The 19,296-nt window shown below is 61.8% G+C and overlaps 2 protein-coding genes across 2 annotated transcripts in view; both read right to left on the minus strand.

The window, feature by feature from the left end:
• Positions 1-19,296, minus strand: part of LOC104484119 (microtubule-actin cross-linking factor 1, isoforms 1/2/3/4/5) — a 136,169-nt gene that overhangs the window by 85,920 nt on the left and 30,953 nt on the right. Inside the window, exons 4-22 of the mRNA XM_086764783.1 lie at positions 17,754-17,831; positions 16,034-16,126; positions 9,772-9,938; positions 9,079-9,191; positions 8,885-8,991; positions 8,344-8,463; positions 8,143-8,238; positions 7,768-7,895; positions 7,566-7,659; positions 6,667-6,821; positions 6,253-6,529; positions 5,687-5,815; positions 5,356-5,433; positions 5,037-5,198; positions 4,314-4,418; positions 3,633-3,728; positions 3,140-3,265; positions 741-893; positions 110-264 (exon numbers count right to left, since the gene is read on the minus strand). Of these exons, the coding sequence (XP_086620909.1) occupies positions 110-264; positions 741-893; positions 3,140-3,265; positions 3,633-3,728; positions 4,314-4,418; positions 5,037-5,198; positions 5,356-5,433; positions 5,687-5,815; positions 6,253-6,529; positions 6,667-6,821; positions 7,566-7,659; positions 7,768-7,895; positions 8,143-8,238; positions 8,344-8,463; positions 8,885-8,991; positions 9,079-9,191; positions 9,772-9,938; positions 16,034-16,126; positions 17,754-17,831 (2,432 nt within the window). The remainder of the gene's footprint in view (positions 1-109; positions 265-740; positions 894-3,139; positions 3,266-3,632; positions 3,729-4,313; positions 4,419-5,036; positions 5,199-5,355; positions 5,434-5,686; positions 5,816-6,252; positions 6,530-6,666; positions 6,822-7,565; positions 7,660-7,767; positions 7,896-8,142; positions 8,239-8,343; positions 8,464-8,884; positions 8,992-9,078; positions 9,192-9,771; positions 9,939-16,033; positions 16,127-17,753; positions 17,832-19,296) is intronic.
• LOC147598044 (uncharacterized) lies at positions 12,647-13,888 on the minus strand. The gene has a single exon (XM_086764778.1). It carries the CDS (start codon positions 13,769-13,771, stop codon positions 12,647-12,649), a length of 1,125 nt encoding a protein of 374 aa, XP_086620904.1. The 5' UTR covers positions 13,772-13,888.

Raw genomic sequence — 19,296 nt, forward strand, 5'->3', positions numbered from 1 at the left:
TTCCTCCACCCCAGCTCCTCTCCCATTCCCACCCCAGATCTGTCCCCTCCCATGCCACCAATCCCCTCCCCATCTCCCTGCCATCACACAGCAGAGACCAGCAAGTTACCTGTTGGCCATCTCGATGGCCTCTTTATTGGGTGGGGGGATCAGGAAGCACACAGAGGGCACCATGGCCTCATTTCCTGTGGGGCTGATCACCTTCCACTTGGTCCTCTGGGAATTGTCCTCCAGCACGCACTCGTCGTTCCGGCAGATGGTGATCTGCAACGGCACCAACACCATGCGGCCCGTCAGAAACCAGCAGCGGGGCTGCACGCGCCTGCCCCGGCTGCCAGCTCCCCTCCTGGGAGCGAGCCAGCCTCCATAAACATATATATGGATGTAATTTAATCAAGGAAAAGCCTGGGACAGTGCCAAACTGCAGCACGCTCGTGTCTGGAGAGGAAGGGACACGGAAGTGAAATGGAGTTGGCTACCACCCACGTGCTTATTTGGCTGAGGCTGAAGATGCCCATTCTCCTTGGGGAAATGGACTTTAGCTCCTGCCCAGAACAAATCAGAGATGTGGGAAATCTGCTCCAGGAAAAACAGCTGCACTATTTTCCTCCTCCGGTCTTCCCAGTCCCTTCCTGCTTTCCACTGACAGACACCACAGAGCTCATCCTAAACCATCACGGGCATCGCTCCCCTGCCCCGTCCCTGCCTCCCCTTTCGAAGTCATGCCTTCCAGCCCTCACCTCGATCTGCCGGTAGTCACAAACTGCCTTGATGGGGATCGTGCTCTTCACAAGGTGCTCCGGGTTCCTGGGCCGGAGCTGAACGATGGTTTTGGACCGTCCCACCAGGCTGGCTACGGAGCTCTTTGACTGGATGAGCTGCTCCTTCTCATCCTGGCAGGAAGAAGGATGAAGGATGGGTCGCTTGAGGTGGGGGAGAAGAGGTCTCTCCCAGGCATCTCGGCATCCCCCACCCCAATGCTGGCCTGCAAGAGCTACGCTGGGGTCTCAAGGGCTGAACAAACCCATCAGGAGGATCCTGCTGCCCTCACGGGATGGGAAGGGTCAGGAGAGATGGGAAGGGAGGGAGAACTGATGCCAAGTCAGGGCGGGAGCTCTCCACTATGACTCCCACTGCCCTGCAAAGCCACATGCACACCTTTGGCTCTTTTGCTGCTAGGACAATAAAACATTTTCTTTCAAAAGGGGAAAAAGAGAACACAGCATACACCAAAATTAAAGTCCCAGGAGGTGTAAGCAGCCAGGAGCAGGACAAGCTCCAGCCAGAAGCTGGGGACATTCAGTTGTCTGGAGGAGAGACCGCAGAAGCATGCTCCCTTTTCTAAAGCAAAGGATGAAGGCGTGTTTAAACCAATGGCTGGAATGAGGGTACGATGATTACGCGGATAAAACATCTCAGGAGAAGGCGCTAGTGGTGGGGTGATCGCACAGGTCTCCGCGTTTGGGTGGGAATTTGCTGGTTGGAGGAAGGCGCTGCCTAATTGATTCCCACAAGTATCGGTGGGAATCAATTTGGCTCGGTGATAGGACAACCCCGGAGTCTGGTGGCAAAGCTCCCCTGGAACAGCCTCCGGCACCGAGGGAGACGTGTGCGGATCACAACACTGGCAGCTCATGTGGTTAGTGGCAGCCCAGCTCGTTCCGGCTGCAGAAGCCTAGAAAGGATCCCAGAAAATGTTCTCCCTCATGCTTGGTACTCCCAGGGTTGGTTAGTGAGCTAACGACGGTGGAGGATCGTTTAATGGTAAACAAAAAATAAATAAGAAAAATAAAAGAATAAATGATTAAATAAACTACCTGTGCCTGTCCCAGGGAGCATGATTGAAAGAAATACAACTTTAACTTATCAGGTAAGGACGAGCGATACAGCTGAGCGCAGGGCAGCTGCCCCAGCGCTGACACCGTGGCCACTTGCTGCCCGGACAAGGCTCTCCCGCCCCAGACAGCGCCTGCCAAACTTCAGCGCTCACAAACAGGGACCCCCAGGAGCCAGGCCAGCTGCTCCGTGTCCTGGTGGTGCTGAAGGACAGACCAGGGCGACCCCAAGACCGTGACAGAGAAGATGGGACCCCCTCAAGCCTCCGGGAGAGAAAACGGCAAGGCCTAGCCCAGCTGATGCTCCCATCACGAACACCCAGTAACCGCACCCTAGCTCCACTGGGGACACACTGGAGATCAGTGGTGTGCACCAAGAGGAAAGCCAAAGCAGCCGCCTGCCCTCACACGCTCCAGCGGCACCTCCTTCTCGTCCGCCAGCGGCTCAGCGGCTAACCCTGAGCCCCGCAGCCCAGACCCTCCCCGTCCCTGGTTCTAAACGCCGCCTGATGCTTTGCTCCTTGGGTCAGACAAGATCACAGCGTGATTGCCCGTCGTCTGCTCTCTGCTATGCTGCAGCTAAGCCAGGCCACGTGTTCGGAGCTCAGCGCTGTCGAGCCCCCGCGCCCCCGTCCCTGCGCGCAGCCGGGCTGCCCTGGCTCTCCCCCCGGCACACACGATGGATTAACGTGGGATTTGGGCTGGATAAAGCACAAGCGTTTCCCATCGCACTCCAGCAAGCACAAGACAAAAAGCACGAACAGGAGCATCCGAGGGGCTCTGTATGGCGCGTCCGCCAACAGAACATGGCCGGCCCCGCGCAGACCATGGTGGCATGACGGCACCGCCGGGGAAGAGCCAGCTCACATGCCGAGCTGGGAGTTTGCACAGACCGCACACAGCACCCCCTCTCCACCCCGAGGGACGCTGGATGGTGCCTCCAAACACAAGTGACCCATCAGCTGTTGTAATGACCCAGATCCGGCTACCATCCGGCTACTATTGGCAGGCTACCATCGGCAAGCTACCATCGGCAGCATTCCGTTCAGGCAGCGGTGCAGCTGGGGCCGCGCACAGCCTGCGCCCCGTGCCCACGTACAAACACAAGCAGCAGCTCCAACAAAAAGCAGAACATTGACTGAGAGGGAAAACAAGCCATGATACATGAAAACTGTGGTGCTGCGGGAACAAAATGAGCCCAGTTTTCCCTGGGAAGCAAGAGGTACCCCAAGCAATGCTGCTGGAGCGGAGCGCGAAGGCCACCCACCGCCCGCCCAGGGTGGCGGGGATGTCGGGGAACTCACCATGGAGTCCTGCAGCAGGTCCTCCAGCCGCGTCAGGCTCGTGTTATGGTCGCAAGAATACTTCCTCTTGATGGAGTCCTGCAGGTTGCGCAGGTAGGTCTCCGACTCCCGCGCGTCGCTGAAGAACTGCAAAGGCAAAGAGGCTCACAGACACCTGCGCGAGGCCACGGAGCAGTCAGCAGCACACTGCGGGGATGGGACTGCCCCGACACCTCCACCAGCAGCTCCCGACGCTACGCTGGCCGCGGGGCTGCAAGGGTGGCGAGCATCCCACACGGATGGCCAGAAATACAGGGAAGTTGATCCCGTTTTCCCTAGTGAGACATCCCCCAAGAGCGGGTAAGGAGAAGGAGGTGATTCAGGAGCGAGGAGCCCCCACGAGCAGACAAATCCCACCTCCCTCTCCCCTGAAGGGAGCAGTAGCATATGAAGTTCACACAGTGGGATGCAGTGGATGGTGACCAGGGAAATTTGGGCTGCCCCTCCCAAGTACCTGGAAATAGGCAGCGTTCTCCTTTACGTGCTGCTCCACGCACAGGCAGAGCTGCTTAATCCACTGCCACTGCGTCTGCACGGCGGCACTGTAGGCCTGGGGAAGACAGGCACCAAACAGCGATGAGTAACGAGCGCTTACCAGCCAGGAGGCTCACCGAGGGACACAGCTGCAGCCGGTGGGACGAACATAAACGGGCAACGTCCGGCTGCAGCCAGGAGGATTTGGGCACCGGCACAAAGAGCAGGAGACGGCAGAGCCCGGAACAGCAATGCTGGGGGCTGCGGCAGGCAGATCTGCTTTCTCCCACCCCAGAGAGAAACACATCCCTGCAGCCCTTTGCTTCACCACTACGGCTTTCCCACAAGCCTGGATAACTCCAAAGGAGCTGAGGCCGTTCCCTGTATCACCTCGCTGCAGGACAGGCTCACGCTCTGTACAAGCATATCCACGTCTTAATTCGAGGTGGGGATTATTTGGGAACGGCCTTGAGCTTTTCACCGCACTCCCAAGGATAAAACAGCTCTGTCATTGCACCGGTGGTGTTCTGCCACCATAAGACACTTCACCAGCCCTGGCTGCCCGTAAGGGCGTCGGGCGATGGGACAGCAGGTTCCCCAGTCCCAGGTGAGAAGATTTGCTGCCAGCTGATGCTCGGGGCTGCTCTGTGCGCCCGCTCACCTCCACGGTTTGCTTGGCCGGGTGGTTCTCCAGCGACAGCAGCTCGGCTGTGTCTTGGAGGGAGCAGAAGACCTCCTGCTTCTCTTCCAGCTCCGCCGTCAGCTCCTGCAGGAAGGACACAAGCAAAGTCCCAATCTCAGCTCTGGGGCACGGCCTCACTCACACCACGCGTCCGACTAACACAACGCGCAGGATGGCAGCGGGGAATGAACACCAGCAGGTCTCAGGGAAACCAGCACGCCTCACGGGAGCAGCGCAGCCGATTCCCGTCCGGATGCCTCCTGTGCACCGAACACACGGGGCAGATGTAACACAGACACTGGAAACCTGCCTGGGGGCCTCTTCAGTGCCAGACAGTGTGATTGTGGAAAGAGAGTCATTTCTTATATTAAAGAGGAAACAATTTTCCTCTTTAGCTCAGACTCTTTTTTCTTCCCGCTAGTTAAAGATGCCTTTGGCTCCAAATAGCACTAAAAAGACACCTTTTGATGCCTTTTTGATTGAAACTCAATTGAACAAACACTTTTTTGCACTTTCTGCTCTAGGGAGAGCACTTTCATCAGCCGCACTCACGAGCTACAAGCTCCGTGACTTGGGAGGGAGCATCCAGCCTCTGGGGACTCCAGGTCTGTCGGCAGCTGAAGGTCCCACCGCAGATCAAAAGCGGCAGCGGCGCAACCAAGAGAGCACCCATCCCACCAGCCCTGCCCTGCGGTCACTCACCGAGAAGTAGTTTTTCTTGGCTGCAATGTTAGGGTTGTTGTCGCTCCAGTCGTAGGCCAGCTCCTCCTCCTCCTTCTCATTCAGCCAGATCAGCTCAGCGGTGGCCCGAGACACAAAGCCGTGCAAGCTCTGAAGGTGTCTCAGCCGGAAGCTCGAGGTTTCCTGAACACAACAAAGTGTGATTCCCTTTCCCTGCTCTGAAGGCGGCCGGTTCCTTCCCCCTCCCCGGCCTCAAAGCAGGGATGCTCAGGAGCAGGGCGGCAGGGATGGACCCTGCACTCCCAGGACAGTGACAGAAGCCCCCTCGAAGCCCACTCACCATCAGCTTGCAGTACTGCGTCTCCAGTTTGCCAAGCGTCTCCGTGTAGCTGGCGCGGAAATTCTGAGACATTTTAGCCTGAAGGATGAAAAATGCTCCTGTTACCTGACACAGGATGGCATCACTTGAAACCCCATCTCCAAATCTTTCTCCCCAGCTCTGTGTGAGCAAGAGGAGGTGCAGAGGATGGCTCAGGGCAGCAGCCTCTTGCACCAACCCAGAAGCTCTGTCCTTAAAAAACATCTCTGCCCCTGGCACCTTTACCCACAAGGGCCGATCCTGATGCCCTCACCGTCCCATACACGTTGTGCCATGCACAGCGTCACCGTACCTCATACATCCTGGCCTCCTTCACGCTGGAGCCCAGGTCCTCCACGCTGGTGTGGACGTGCCGCTGGGTCTCCAGCTGGGTTTCCACGCTTGGCAGGTCGGTTCCCCACTCTGCCCGCTCCAGTCTCATCTGAAACAGGACAAGAGGTCAAGTCAGCACTCCTTGTCTGCAGGAGCACATCTCAAAAGGACACAACGGCAAGAAAACCTTCCAGGTCACTCAAGAGGGAGTAAACAGCACACCAGTCCTGGCAGAGGGTCCTAAGCCAGTGCTCCAACACTGAATGATTTCTGGGCCAGCCTACACAAGCTCCGCACCCACATAAGAGCAACGGACTATTTGCATCAGCACAGATTTGCTTCCAGCTTTGAAAGGATCCTCCAGCACCCACTGATCAGCAGGATCACACGAGAGAAAACCCAGCTCAAGACAAAAGCGTCGGTGCTCTCCAGAAACTCTGAACCATCAAAACAATTATTCGCAGATAAAGGCAGGAAAAACCCCAGACAGCTTCCCACCTTCCCACACCAGTGTGAGCGGAGGCAGGTAATTTGGCCAGCACTCACCTGCATTTCCTCCACCCAGGCCAGCAGCTCGTACACGAACCGGAGGCTGCCTTCGTCTTCGGAAGAGGAGATGGCCACCAGCTCTGTCCTGGTCATGGGCTTCCGAAACCAAGAGGCAGAGGTGGTGTGCAGCCCTTTTGTCAGGGACTCGCCCTTCATGTGTGTCGTGCTCAGCGTGGAAGGGGGCACCAGCTCCAGGGTGGAGAAGTGGCCTTTCCTGTACAGGTTCGTGCATTCCAGCCTCAGCATCACCAGCTCATCTTGCAGCCGCATGATCCTGGAGGAACAAGCAAGGCAAGGGTAAGAAGACGCACACGCGCTCCCTCCTTCCCTGCAGTAAGCAGAGGAGCCCTACGCATCACTCCCTGACCGCGCGCCTCCACCCACAGACCATCCCCAACGCGGCTCTCTCACCTGAACACCAGCTCCTCCAGCTGGTAGTAATTCTCATCCCGAAGGATCTGCACGTCCACCTGCAGCTGGTGGATGAGCCCCTCGCACTCCTGCAGGTACACGACCACGTCGGACTCGTACTGCACCGGCTGGCCCGACTCCAGGTGAGCAGCGTCCTGCGCCGAGAGAGAGGAGACTGAGGGCTGCGTCCCCCAAGCCCAGGCACAGGGGCAGAGAACGGGATGGCAGCCCAGCACCAACTTTAAGAGCAAAAGGAGTGATGAACACGAGCTCATCACTCACACTCCACCCAGGACATCCCCTTCAGAAAGGCTCCTGCAGATGAACTGAAAGCTTCTAGTGACAGAGGGGCTCCCGTGGTCAGAGATGGTCACTTAAATGTGCACCTCATCTCTTGCTTGGGTTTAACCATGTTTCTCTCCCAACCCTTCCATCTCCATCTCCCAGAACAAAACACCCCTCTTCAGAAATCTGCTCCCCACTCAGGCAGCCACAGCCTGCCACCACGTCCCTTCTGCCAGGCTTCCAGACAAATCCAATTGTTGGGTTTTCAAGTTTCATTATACAACAAACTTCCCCGTAACTGCGGCTCTCCTCCGAGCCAGCCCCCCTGCAGACGTCCAGCCCCACCAGCTGCAGCCCCAGGGGCAGCTGCTGCACAGCACAGCCACTCCCCTGCCCCCCTGTCCCCAGGGTCCTCGTGCCATTGCTCGCCAGCTATCCACCACCGCCCCTACAGCCCCCCTGGGACAGGCTCCGTGTCAGAAGAGAGGAAAGCTGTCCAGGGGAACCCACCCCCCACGCAGAAGAGAGGGGAAGAGATGGGCACAAGAGAAGAAGCAGGAAAAAAAAAAAAAAGTACAAAAATTAGAAGGGGGAAAATAACACCCCCCGCTCACAGCCTGCAGCGTGTTCTTGGCGAGAGTGAGTTTCTCCTCACAGCTCAGAGCACCATTCTGGATTTTGTTAGCGATTTGTAGCAGCAATTCCAGCCTGCGATGGCAGAGGGAAGGAGAATGAGGGAGAGGCTTCGGCAGGTGCCTCCAGCCAGGGGAACGGGGGACAGCCCCGCAGGGGCTCTGCGGCGGGCAGGGCACCCACCTCTCCACCGCCGGCCGCAGCAGCTTCTCGCGCTCCAGCATCTCTATGATGAGCTTGCCCCACTCCTCCTCCACATCATTGGGGTGGTAGCCCTGGGGCAACTTGATGCGCCCAAACTCAATCCATACCTGGGAAAACATCAACAGAATGGCATTTTCCTACCTCCTCTTCCAGCTGGCTAGAGAGATTCCAGCAAAAGCGAGGCTGTCAGGCAACAGCTCTGCCCCCGCTCCTGCAGCATGGCTGCTCTACATCATTTACCCCGAGGGCCATTTCCACTTTTCCATTCCAAAACAAACCTGAACCGAGCACACTTGAGTCCCGCTAACAGCACAGCACTCCCACCTACCTCTGGGCAGCCACGATGACACTCACCTCTAACAGCTTGTAGAGCTCCTCTATCCTTCCTTTCTCCTGCTCTTTCGCTGGGATTTCAGTTTCTTTGAAGTGTATGTACTGGTTATAAAGTGCCTGGGATGAGAAAAGCTCATCAGGGACCACCCTGGGGAACACCAGCACCCAGCATTCTGCCCCACACACACGGGACACCGCGCACGGACCCTGTCCAGGACCTACCTTTAGCTCTACGGGGTTCTGGGGGAAGGATTTATCTGACATAAGTATCGTGTGCTGCTTGATCCAGGAGATGAGGGACTCCACGCGGCTCTGGTACTCCAGCCACCTTGAATCCACCTCCTGCGGGACGAGAATGCCTTTGCAGAGCACTGCCGGCGGGCAGGCCTCCGCGAGCACAGCACAGAGAGAACGGAGGTGCCACGGTCACAGCTACGGAGGGATCATCCGCCTGGCCACGCTGTGACACCATCCCAGGTACAGAAAGGAGGAGGAAGAGGAGGATCCTCCTTGCGAGTTGCTCCCCGGAAGCCAGCTCAGCTTTCTCATGAGCTCAAAACCCATGGCAGAGCCCGGAGAACACCACGGCTGCACAGGCACACCGGCAGTTCCCAGGGCAGACAAGCTAACGGGAAAGCTCCTTCTTCCCCCCGAGCCTCTTCCACCCATCGGCCCTCTGACGGGGAACCTCCGAACCCTTCCCACAACAACCAGTGGCCTCCCAAATCACCGACCCAGCCTCCCAGCCTGCAGCGATGCTTACGATAGCGCTGATCCCTTCTCCTCCCTCGGGGACTTTGGGAAAGGCATCATAGATTGAAGACACGTAAGTTATCACCGATTTCTCGTCCGGAGAGGGGACGTCCACGTCTGACAAGGGGGAAGCAGAAAGGCAGTGAGAACAGGAGCGGAGGGGTCGGCGTCTCCCCACGCCAGCCGCTTCCCCCGGCCGCCCACCTTCGGCGTCCAGCAGCCGCGTGACCCCCAGTCTCTCGGCAATCTCGAAGGCCTGCTCCAGGTTCTCCCGGTTACTCTGGATCTGCACCCTCTCCATGTCCACCAGGTCTGGCCTGCAAGACACGCACCAGAGTCACGACGTCGGCAAACAGCGCAAGGTGCCCGAGGCAGAGTGTCCCGGACGGGCACCGCTGCCAGCTCCCCCTGGGGAGACACCGACTCCAGCTCCGATCGCTGCCTACGCTGGGCACACGGAAGGCGTGCAGCGCCATGCTGTCTCTCAAGGACCCGTGAGAGGTTTAATTGCTGCTCCGGAGAGCTCAGGGCCCTCGGATTAAGGTGTGGATGGAAGCGTTGCTATTCGGAGCAGAACGGGCAGCGCGAACGCGTAAACACCGCAGTGCTCCCGTACTCCAAAGCTTAAAAGCTTTGCTTTTGGCCTCTCTTCCCAACCTCATTCAAGATGTTTTTGTCTTGCAACCTGATGTATTTGCTGCTCTTTCCAAGCATCCACCCCCCACTGACAGGCAGAAGGGATGATTTCCAGGTAAAAGCGACTTTGCTCCCTGCAAGGCTCACCTACGTCTCCGAGCACAGACCACCACCAGCCACAGCAGCGGGCAGGGACCCCCCGGAGGTCCCCAGCCCTTCCTCCCACCCAGACATCACTCTCCACGGCTCCTCCCCGCCCACCTGTATCTGTGGATGAGTGCGTTGAACATCTTCCCGTCACTCCAGCACGAGGAGAAATTGGTGCACTTCACCCCGATGTAACCCGCTGTCACCTTCTGCGTCCACAGAAGCAGCTTCTCCTTGGCCGACATGTCCCCCGACTCCCCGCTGATGTAGATGTCGGAGATCTGCAAAGCAGCGGCACAGCCACGGGTGACGTGGGAGGACGGAAGGCTCCACCGGGCACGGCCAGCTTCTGCCAACCTGGCCGAGAGCCGGCAGCTGCCGGGAAGGGCAGGAGGAAGCCCCTGACCGCTGTGGGGGAGAGGGGACTACGCAGCCCACAGACGTGGGAACGGAGCACCGGGGCGCTGGGGTGGGCATGGTTTGGGCAGACTGGAGATCCAGGCAGACAAGGGAGGCACAGCCGCTTGCCAGCCCCGTTTCACTGGGGCACAAGGTGTCGCTTGGCCGCACACACAGCCCAGCCGGCACAGGAGCCGTCAGCGGCAGACCCTGGCTTCCTACCACCACCCAGCTCACCGCAGCCACCCCTCCGCCCAGGCTCCGCTCCCGGCAGCGGCTGCAGCCCCCACACGTGCTCGGAGCCCGCTGGAGAGCAACACGGAGCAGCCGGCAGCCCGCAGCACACCCCGGCGCGTTACGCCAGCACCGTCCTCCCCAGCCAGGGCTCGGGGCGCAGCGCGCCAGGAATGCAACGCCCTGGTGAGACGGGGCCCAGGCAGGTCTCTGCCCACCCCGGGCACGCTGTGCCGACAGCAACGCCTGCGCACCCTCCTGTACAAACCCGCCCTGCTGCCCGCTCCGGCCCGGCGCCCACCGCGAGGAGCCCCCGCACCCTCGGACACCGGCGGCTAGCGCAGGAACGGCCAGCTCCATCCTGCAGCATCCGCGGCCGGGCAGCCAGGGAGCACCCAAGAGGGGACCGCACTCCACCTGAAGCATTGTGTTGTGAAAAAAAAAAAACTAAAAACCAACCTAAGGAATGGGGAACAGTGCTGGGAGGGGCTGTTTGGGAAGACGCACGGGCAGAGGTCTCTCCTCGACCTCCGGCCAGCGGAGCCGTTTGGAGCAGGGCCACCAGCTCCACCCTGGGGGGAAGGCAGGGATGGGGAGAAGGCTGTCGCATTCCCCCTTCAGCCTCGCCACGCCTGGAGAGGCAGGTGACAAGGGTGCTGGTGGCAGGGGTGCTGTGACCCACTTCCCAACAAAAGAGACTGCCAGCCACAGACTGCTCTCAGACAGACGCACGGGACCGGCTGCGAATCCCAGACCTGCACGTGACAGAACGCACGTGTCTCCGCATGCCAGCATATTTCTGATTGGCACGGCATCCTTCTCGCCCGTCCCCACCCCCAGATCCCCAATTAGTACAACTACCTCCCCTTAATTAAAGGGTAGACAAAGGGGAGGATGTGTGCTGGGTGTATTTTCCGAGGCGCCTGTGGAAAGGCAACGCGGGCCGTTTGCTGGCTGGGTTCCTCCTCCCGGCACTGCAGGGAGGCGCGCCAGGACCCAGCCCTGCTCGCCGCCCCGCCGAATCCCCTCCACCCTGACAGCACTCCCTTTTCTTTATTCCCCCCAAAACACACCCAGCTGGGTGCTGGCATTGACCGGCAGCTGCTGGAGATCCCTCTGCGGGCAGGAGGCAGGGACGGGCTGGATCAGGGGGAGGATGCTGCCGAGTCGCGGCGGCACGGCGAGTGCGGTGTCATTGGTATGCTGCAGCTCACCTCCTCTCCCCAGCCTGATACGCTCACCACACACAAAACTGCTCTTTGTCAGCCCTGCCATTCCGCCGGCGCTGCCTTAACTCCTCCAGCCCCGGCCCCGGGGCTCCTCGGGGATGCCGGCACCCGGCAGCAGAGCCAGGACGGACAGGGCGACGCGCTGGGCGAGCAGCAGGATGGGACCCTCCATGGCTGCAGGGAGGGACCCGCACACCTCCTCCTGCCCAGCACCCCCTTGTTGATTACCTGGATTTTAATTAAGAGTGGAATGAAACCTTCTGCCAACCCTCCCATCGGCTGTGCCCCGCCTGGGCTTTCCAGCACCACTGCCTGGCAGGGAGCTCCTGGCAGCACCCAGCTCAGATAAATCCTTTATTTCAGTCCTTCACACAGCACCGGGTTCTCCAACGCGGGGCCTTTCCCCGAGGGCACCTTTAGGAGACCCTCCTAGAGACGCGCTCACGGAGGCGCAGGATGCAGCACCAGCTCCACCCTCCTTTCTGCACATCTCTGTGCCAGGACAAAGATTTAGGGAAGCACCAGCGAGAAGAGAGAGCGGAAACCCGTGGAACCCGGGGCCAGCCCCTTTCAAACGCCTCCAACATCGGCCTCGTGCATCAAGCAACCGGTGGCAGGAGGCTGAAGGCCAGATGGCGGCTGTGACACCAGTTCAACCCAGGAAAGGTATTGGGGACCACAGCCCCTTCAGCCCCACAATTGTCCTGGGGTGTACAGAGCTTGGCCAAACCCAAGGGCACCATCAGCCCACCCTGTCACCTTCAAAGAGCAACCTCCAAACAGCAACAACGGGCTCTAAAACAGCATCGGCCCCTCCTCTTCCTCTCGGGGCAGGCGGAGCTGAGCGTGGGCAGCAGGAAGGGGACACCCCAAATTCACAGCCGAGCCAACAGCCCCGAGGGCTCGTGTGCCACCAGCAACGGCAAGCGCGCTGCCGACAGCAAACGCAACGGCACGAGAGCCAGTGTGACCGCCGGTCACACCCACCGGCGCTGGCAGAGCCGCTCGCTGGCTGCTGGTGCCAGGAGCGGAGGACGGGACAGGCCGGTCCCCAGGCGATGCTTTCCCGGTGTTTGAAGGGGAAAAGGCTTTGGGAGCTTTCTGCCCCAGAGTCCTCCCGCCCGCGCTCAGCACGAAGGCGCATCTCGCCGAGGTGACCATCCCCAGGGGCCACCGGGATCTGGGCTCCACTGCACCAGGTCCCCCCACCGTGCTCCAAAAAGGGGGCGAGGGCACACGCAGACACTGACCATTCCTCCGTCTGTCCGCGAGCTCCCCCTCCAAGCCTGGTCCTCGGCAGCGAGCCTGTGGCCACCTTCACAGGGAGACATCGTGGTCCCACCAGCCCCAGTGCCCCTGGCCGGCCGGCGTGCCGGGTCACTGCCGTACCCCGAGGAGCTCTGGGCCGCGCTGCCGCTGAGCCCGCTGAAGGAGGACGGGCTGCGGGAGGCCGGCAGTCCACGCCCGTCTCCCTCCCCGGCCTGAGATAACGGCAACTCTGATGTTCTCCGCACGCTGGGGTTTTCTAGCTGATCCACCATGGGCGACGGCGTAGACAGCTCCGAAACGGTGCCCGGCTCCGCTGCGGAGGAGCAGGTCCATGCGGCGCTGGAGCTGGGATCGTTGCTGCCTCCTTTCCCCCAGGCATCCAGGGCGCTGCTGGTCCCCGGCTCCCGGCTCTTCGCCGGCTCCTCTCCAGCCACGGCGCTCAGGGGGGACAGGAGCCCCTCCACACCCCCACCGGTCCCCCGGCGCAGGGGCAGCAACACGGCGCGGCAGCTGCCCGTACCGCTCCTCTGCAGCTCGACCAGCCGGCTCACCGCCTTCTCGCAGTCCTTCTCGGATGGGTTCTCCAGCAAGCGGGCGATGACGGTGGTGCCTTCCTCCGGGTCCGCACCGCGCCGCGCCGGCTCCAGCACCAGGCGAGCTTTCTGCACCTCCCCCTGAAAGCGCTCCCTCACCTGCACGATGAGCCCGGGGTGCAGGGCCGCCGGGTTGGGGTCCTCCCTGCGACGCCAGCTCCCGGCGGGCCCCTCTCCTCCCTCCCGCCGGGGGGCTGCCTCCGGCTTCGGCACCTCCTCATCCTCAGCCCCCTCCAGGGCGGGGGGCTCCTCCTGCGGGGTTGCCTCCGGCATCGCTCTCCTCTTTCCCCGCCGCCTCCGTTTAAAGCGGACCCTTTTTTTGGGAGACAGAGGTGCCTTTCCCGCAGCTTTTTCTTTCGGCTCTTTAACGCAGCCCAGAGAATTCCCCATCTCCTCCTCCTCCTCCTCCTCCTCAGCGCCGGCAGGAACGCAGCTAAGCGAGTCGCCGGCTTCCGAATAAATCCCGAGCCGGGCTTCATCGGCTCAAACGCACGCCGTACGCCGTGCCGCCGGCTGCCCCTTGCCGCCTCTCCCTCCCGCCAGCCCTGCCGCCGCCGCCGCTCCAGACAGCCATCTTACAGCCTGGGCGCTGCGAGCAGACAAATTCAAAGCATCTCACTGCAGTTCAGAAATCACTTGACCTAAAAGCAGCGGGAGCGGGGATTGGCTGCGGCGTCCTCCTCTCCAAATATGAGGTAATGGGAGCACGGCCCTCGCCAGCACCAACGGGGAGCAGGAATCGGAGCGGAGAGGGGAGGGGGAGCGGCTGGGAGGGGGGGATAAAAAACACAAAACCCCGGGAAGGTTGGCAAAAGGTAGCATAAAGGAAGGGGTGGGAGAAAAATGGGGAAAGAAAAAAAAAAAAAAGCAGGGAGGAGTCAGAGCAGCTCTGCACGCATGCCAGCGGGGACACGGAGCTCCGCGCTCCCGCAAGGGTGTTCCTCTCCCATTCCGGAGCTCTGCTCCCCAATTCTCAACGCTGAGACCCCCAGGAGAGTGCCTCGTACGCCCACCCTCCTGCCAGGCCCACCCCGCTCGCAGCTCGGAGGGGCAGCCTGAGGGCCCCAGGGACCCCGCGTCGCTCCAGGGAGCCACAGGCGCAGGGTCCCAACAGGACCCAATGCTCGCGTCCCGGTCCGGTCCCGCATCCTCCCTCCTGCAGCTCCAGCCCCAAACGCCACGGAGGGATGGGGTTCGAGCAGCACGCGGCATCCCGACTCTGCTCGCCAGCTTGGAGGGACCCAGAGCAGGGTAACGCAAGCCAAAAGCAGGGACAAGATAGAAAACGGGGAGCAGGGGGCACCAGCCCGCCCCAGACCCCTCCCCAGGGCTCTCCCAGACGCCTGCCCCCAGGCAGCAGCACTGGGAGCTCAAGCAGCTGACAATGGAGCTACAACCTCAGAAAAAAATCCCGTTATTGCGGGCGGGGAGCACCGGCCCAGCTCCCCTGGGGCCCCCTCGCCACCCACCCTGTCCCCCACAGCTGGGCGGCAGCGTCCCCGCCCCGCTGGGCACGGAGGGGACCCAGGCGCTCCTGCTCTCCCCGCTCTGCAGCAGCGCACGCACCAGGGCAGGGCCACCCTGGGACAGCGGGGACGAGACGCCACCAGCCAGGGCCCCCCAGCAGACGACGCTGACTCATCCGCACCCAGACCCTGCTTGACCCCAGCTGCTTCCCAGCGCCAAAACACCCGTCCGCAGCCTTGCTCTTGATTTATCCCCCTCCACCCCACGCAAACGCCCCCGAAAAGCCTCTTCCCAAGAAACACAGGTCAGGAGGGGCTTGCCCAGAGCGTGGGGCCAGCCCGGCCACCTGGCACATGCGTGGCCCAGCCAAGGCGGCGGCTCCCCGGGGCACTGCCCACTCATCCTCCAAACACGAAAAGCTCCTTTACGACGTCTCCAAGCCAGTGCCAGTCTCATCCGAGGGGATACGACCGGGAGCTGGGACACAGCAGCTCTCACGGGCTCGGTCCCGCGGCGCAGGCGGCCCCCGAGCAAACGCCATGTCGCTAACAAGCTGCTGGCAGCAGCAGTGCTCAGCAAGCCCCACACGCCAACACGCCGGCGGCGCTGGGGGCCACGCGTCGTCCCCGGGGGCATCAAAGCCCGAGACTCTGCTTTGCAGGAGCAGGCGCAGCAGACAATTGCTGGAGCCCGTCCGAAGCGCGTTCCCCAGCACCCCGGCGGAGTCAGAGAGCTCCCCCCACCCCCGTCCCGACCGCGGTCACGCAGATGACATTTGCCGTCCCAACAAAAGATCCCGTGGCTGCGACGACCACCCAAAGGGCCGGGAGCGCCCGGGGATAACAGCCCCGCGCGGGCGCGAGCTCAGCCCGTCCCCCCGCGGCCCCCGCTCCTCCAGAGCCCCAGCTGAGCAAACGCTACCGCCAACAACCCCGGTGCCAACCGGGAGGCCACCGCGCAGCTAACCGCGTCACTAACGATTTCATTATGTAAATGCCGAGAAAAGGGCATTGCTGTCCTCCGACACCGGTCTCCATGGCACTGCAACGTGTGTTGATCCCCCAGACCGATCCGCGCGCCGGCATCGCCACAAAACGCGCGGAGAGACGGATGCCAGCGCCCCGTGGAGACAACGTGCTCCCGCCGGCCACCCGCATCCTTCGGCAAGAAACCCTCGTGACCTACCTGGAAGTGGAGGATGATGGTCCAGATGAGCCCCAGGGTGAGCTTGGGGTTGCCGTCCGTAATGTCATCGTTGCGGATGTTCACCAGTTTCACCTGAAAGAGAAGCGGCAGGGTCAGAGCTCCCGTCAGCCCACCCCCGGCTCGGGAAGCAGGGAAGGCAGGATTTTTCAGGCCTCTGGCACTCTCCATCCAGAAGTGCTTTCCCAGCACTTAACAGCTTTATTTCGGCTCACACGGAGAAGCGTCTCATCCCCAAAGCCCTGAGCACTGCTGCATAATTTAACAGCCACAGACCGCAGCGCACGGCTAAAGGAGGCTGGCCGCGCTTTAACTCCCTCCTGCTGCCAACCCACCAGCCCTCACAAGGGCAGAACCGCCGGCGCTGCTCTCGCTGAGGGTCCAGCTCCCACCGAAAGCCCCTGTCCCAACAGGCTCTGGTCCCAGGCAGTCCCAGAGCCGCTCCCTCCCGGTTGCTTCACGCTAGGTGTGGTTTAAACGCACGCTTCCGAACCCCACAGAGATGTCTGCGGCACCAGGAGCACCGGCCTCAGCTCCTGCTCTCCTCGCAGCCGCCTTCCCCGGAGCCGCCGCGTGCTTTGGGGTCTCCTCCCTGGGCGGGCTCCCCACGGGGGTGTCCCCGCTCCCCAGCGCTCAATGGGACCCCGCAATCCCTACCAGGAGCGCCTGGGGGAAGATACCCCAGCAAGGCTGCTGTCACCAGACCATCTCACTTCAAACGGAAAAAGCTGTTTCATCCAAGTGGAGAAACAAGCTCCCAAGAGCCGCCGGCAAAATGTCTATCGAGGGGCTGGGGAGGAGCGGGGCGCGGGGGCTGGAGCGGCTCCCCCTCCCTGGAGTGGGGCATGTGCTCAAATTTATTCAGTGCCCTCAGGGCAGCGGAGAGAGAAAAACCTCTGCTTCGGCAGGAACCGGTACAATAACCGGTACAATTTATCATCCTCTCCGGTATCTGAGGAGCATCAGCGTGGGGACCTGACCCAACAGGCGGAACAGGACAGCCGGCCCAGGGCTGCGGGGGTTTCACCTGCAGAGCCAACAAGTTTTGGGATGCGTCCCACTGCTCTGGGCGGGATCTGGCCGGGGGTGCGGGGGATGCCTGGTCTCTGCCAGCTGCCTGGGCGCTGCAGGGCCAGCGCCTCCCAAAAGCTCAGCGGAGGGAGCCTGCTCTCCGAAGGCCGCAGGGCGATGTTTCCCGTGGGCAGCAGGAGAGGACGACACATCCCTGCTGCCATCCGGAGGGGCGACGCCGCACAGAGGCACCCGGCCGTGCCAGCGCCGAGGCCCTGGCCGCGTGGGGCTGGGCAGGAGCCAGCCGCACCATCTCCCCGGAGCCGGTGGGAAGGCACGGACACGCTGCAGCGGCCCATTCCCAGCGCTGAGATCTGCCGGGGAGCCCCGGGTGAGGCTGTTGGGGCGCGGAAGGGACTGCCTGAGACATTTGCAAACCCCTTCCCAGAACTGGAGGCCCATCTCTCATTTTGATACCAGTTTTTGTGCCACATGGGTGGTTCTGAGAGCTCACAACGCTTCCAGGGAAAGTCCCCCGACAGCCGTCCTCAACCAGCGCCGGCACCAAAGGGACGGGCACATCCCGGCACAGGCTGAGGCTGCTTCTCGACACCCTCCCTGAGCCCCGGCCAGGAGAAAGCACCGCGAATCACCCAGCTCTGCCTCCGGATGAGCCCCAGTCAGCCCTTACCTGCCGCTGCTTCAGGAAATCCAGGGCGATCTGCACGTTCTGCAGCCGGTGGAAACGCATGCGCCCCTTCTCCCGCGGCTGCAAGAGAGAAGTGGCAGGCTCAGGGCAGGCTGGTGGGGCCGGGCCGGCAGCCCCCCGCATGCACAGCCTCCCCTGCATGCCCCGGCCCCCGCGCTCGGTGTGCTGGTGTGACCCCGTGCGCTCCATGCGCCCTGCTCCATCTTCCTGCTCTGGAGGCAAATAAAGTCATCGCTGTGCACAGCCCTGCTGCAAGAGGGCAAAAAGCCCACAGAGAGGCAAAACGGTGGGAAGACCTTAAGATTTCAACCTCCTCTGAGACCCTGAGGGGCTGTGTCCAGGCTCTGAATCGGGCACCGCACGGCTGCCGGCAGCGGGCAGGACCGGCTTGGCCTCTGAGTTCCCAGGGCAGGATTTCACCCACCCCGCGGTGAGCCAGACAAACTGGGAAGAGGGCTCAGCACGGAGAGGTTTACCAATTCCGAGCTGCCCAGGTGGAAGGAGAGCAGGTCTGCTCTGCAGCAGGACACGGGGACCTGGGCAGGGACCGGCCATGGGCCCCCACCGGCAGCAGAGAAACCCCAGCCTCAGCATCAGCTTCCGCAGTCCTGGCTCAGCTCCTCCCGCATGCGAGCAGGGGCTGCTGCTCCAGGAACCACCTCTGAACCCTTGGGGAGGGGAGAAACGAGATGCCCTGGGCTGTGCTCATCGCTGCTTCTACGGGCGGGATCCCACGGAAGGGTATGGCATGCTGCTTCTGCTCCGAATCATCATCGATGCCCAAATCCTGATCCCAGCCTCAATACGAGGCATCACCAGGAGCTCTGATCCCTGAGGACATCCCCTCCGAGACACCTTCCTTCCCCAGCTTGAAGGGGAAGAGCCATCCCTGCAAGGGGAACATCTCCAAGAAGGTGCTCCAGCCCCAGCTCCTGCGCTGCTCCAGGAGGGAGGCGACGCTGCGCACAACGGAATCGTCACCCGGAGCAAGGCGGCCGGAAAACACCCCTGCTCCTACACGTGAGCAAGGTTCTGGAGTCCGGCCCCTTCGGAGTGACGGCTGGGGTCGGGCTGTGCTCGCTCCCACCTCCACTCTCATGCAGGCGGTGGCCAGTCGTGTCCCGGCCCCCACGGTGGCAGCAGCCCCCCAAGAAGGTGCCCGTGCCCAGGGCCTGTCCATGCAGTGCGAGGTGAGCCGCCGTCACCGCAGCCCCCGCGGGGCGAGCAGGCGGGGGCCTGGCCGACAGCGGCGTGCAGGACGCGTCCCCGTGCCCTCCCGCCCCGCGGTGGGGACACATGCTGTCACACCGGGTGGGTGGCGTGGCCTGGCCGCAGGCTGACACCGCAGTGCACGCACAGATAATCCAGCTTAGTGAACACAGCCTGGTAACGAGGGCCGCTCTTACGGCTTCCCCTCCGCAGACCCTCGCTCGGGGTGACCGCCCTGGGTGGGCTGGGTGGGTTTTACCAAAACCCCCGGCTAAAACTGAAGGGAGGGAAAGGCCGGAGCCCCCAGCGACCCTGG

Source organism: Chlamydotis macqueenii, chromosome 22, assembly GCF_036417535.1.
Source record: "Chlamydotis macqueenii isolate bChlMac1 chromosome 22, bChlMac1.mat, whole genome shotgun sequence".
Taxonomy (NCBI): domain Eukaryota; kingdom Metazoa; phylum Chordata; class Aves; order Otidiformes; family Otididae; genus Chlamydotis; species Chlamydotis macqueenii.

What these genes read in the sequence shown, in the direction of transcription:
- LOC147598044 (XM_086764778.1), bottom strand. Translation starts at nt 13,771, where the DNA reads ATGGGGAATTCTCTGGGCTGCGTTAAAGAGCCGAAAGAAAAAGCTGCG.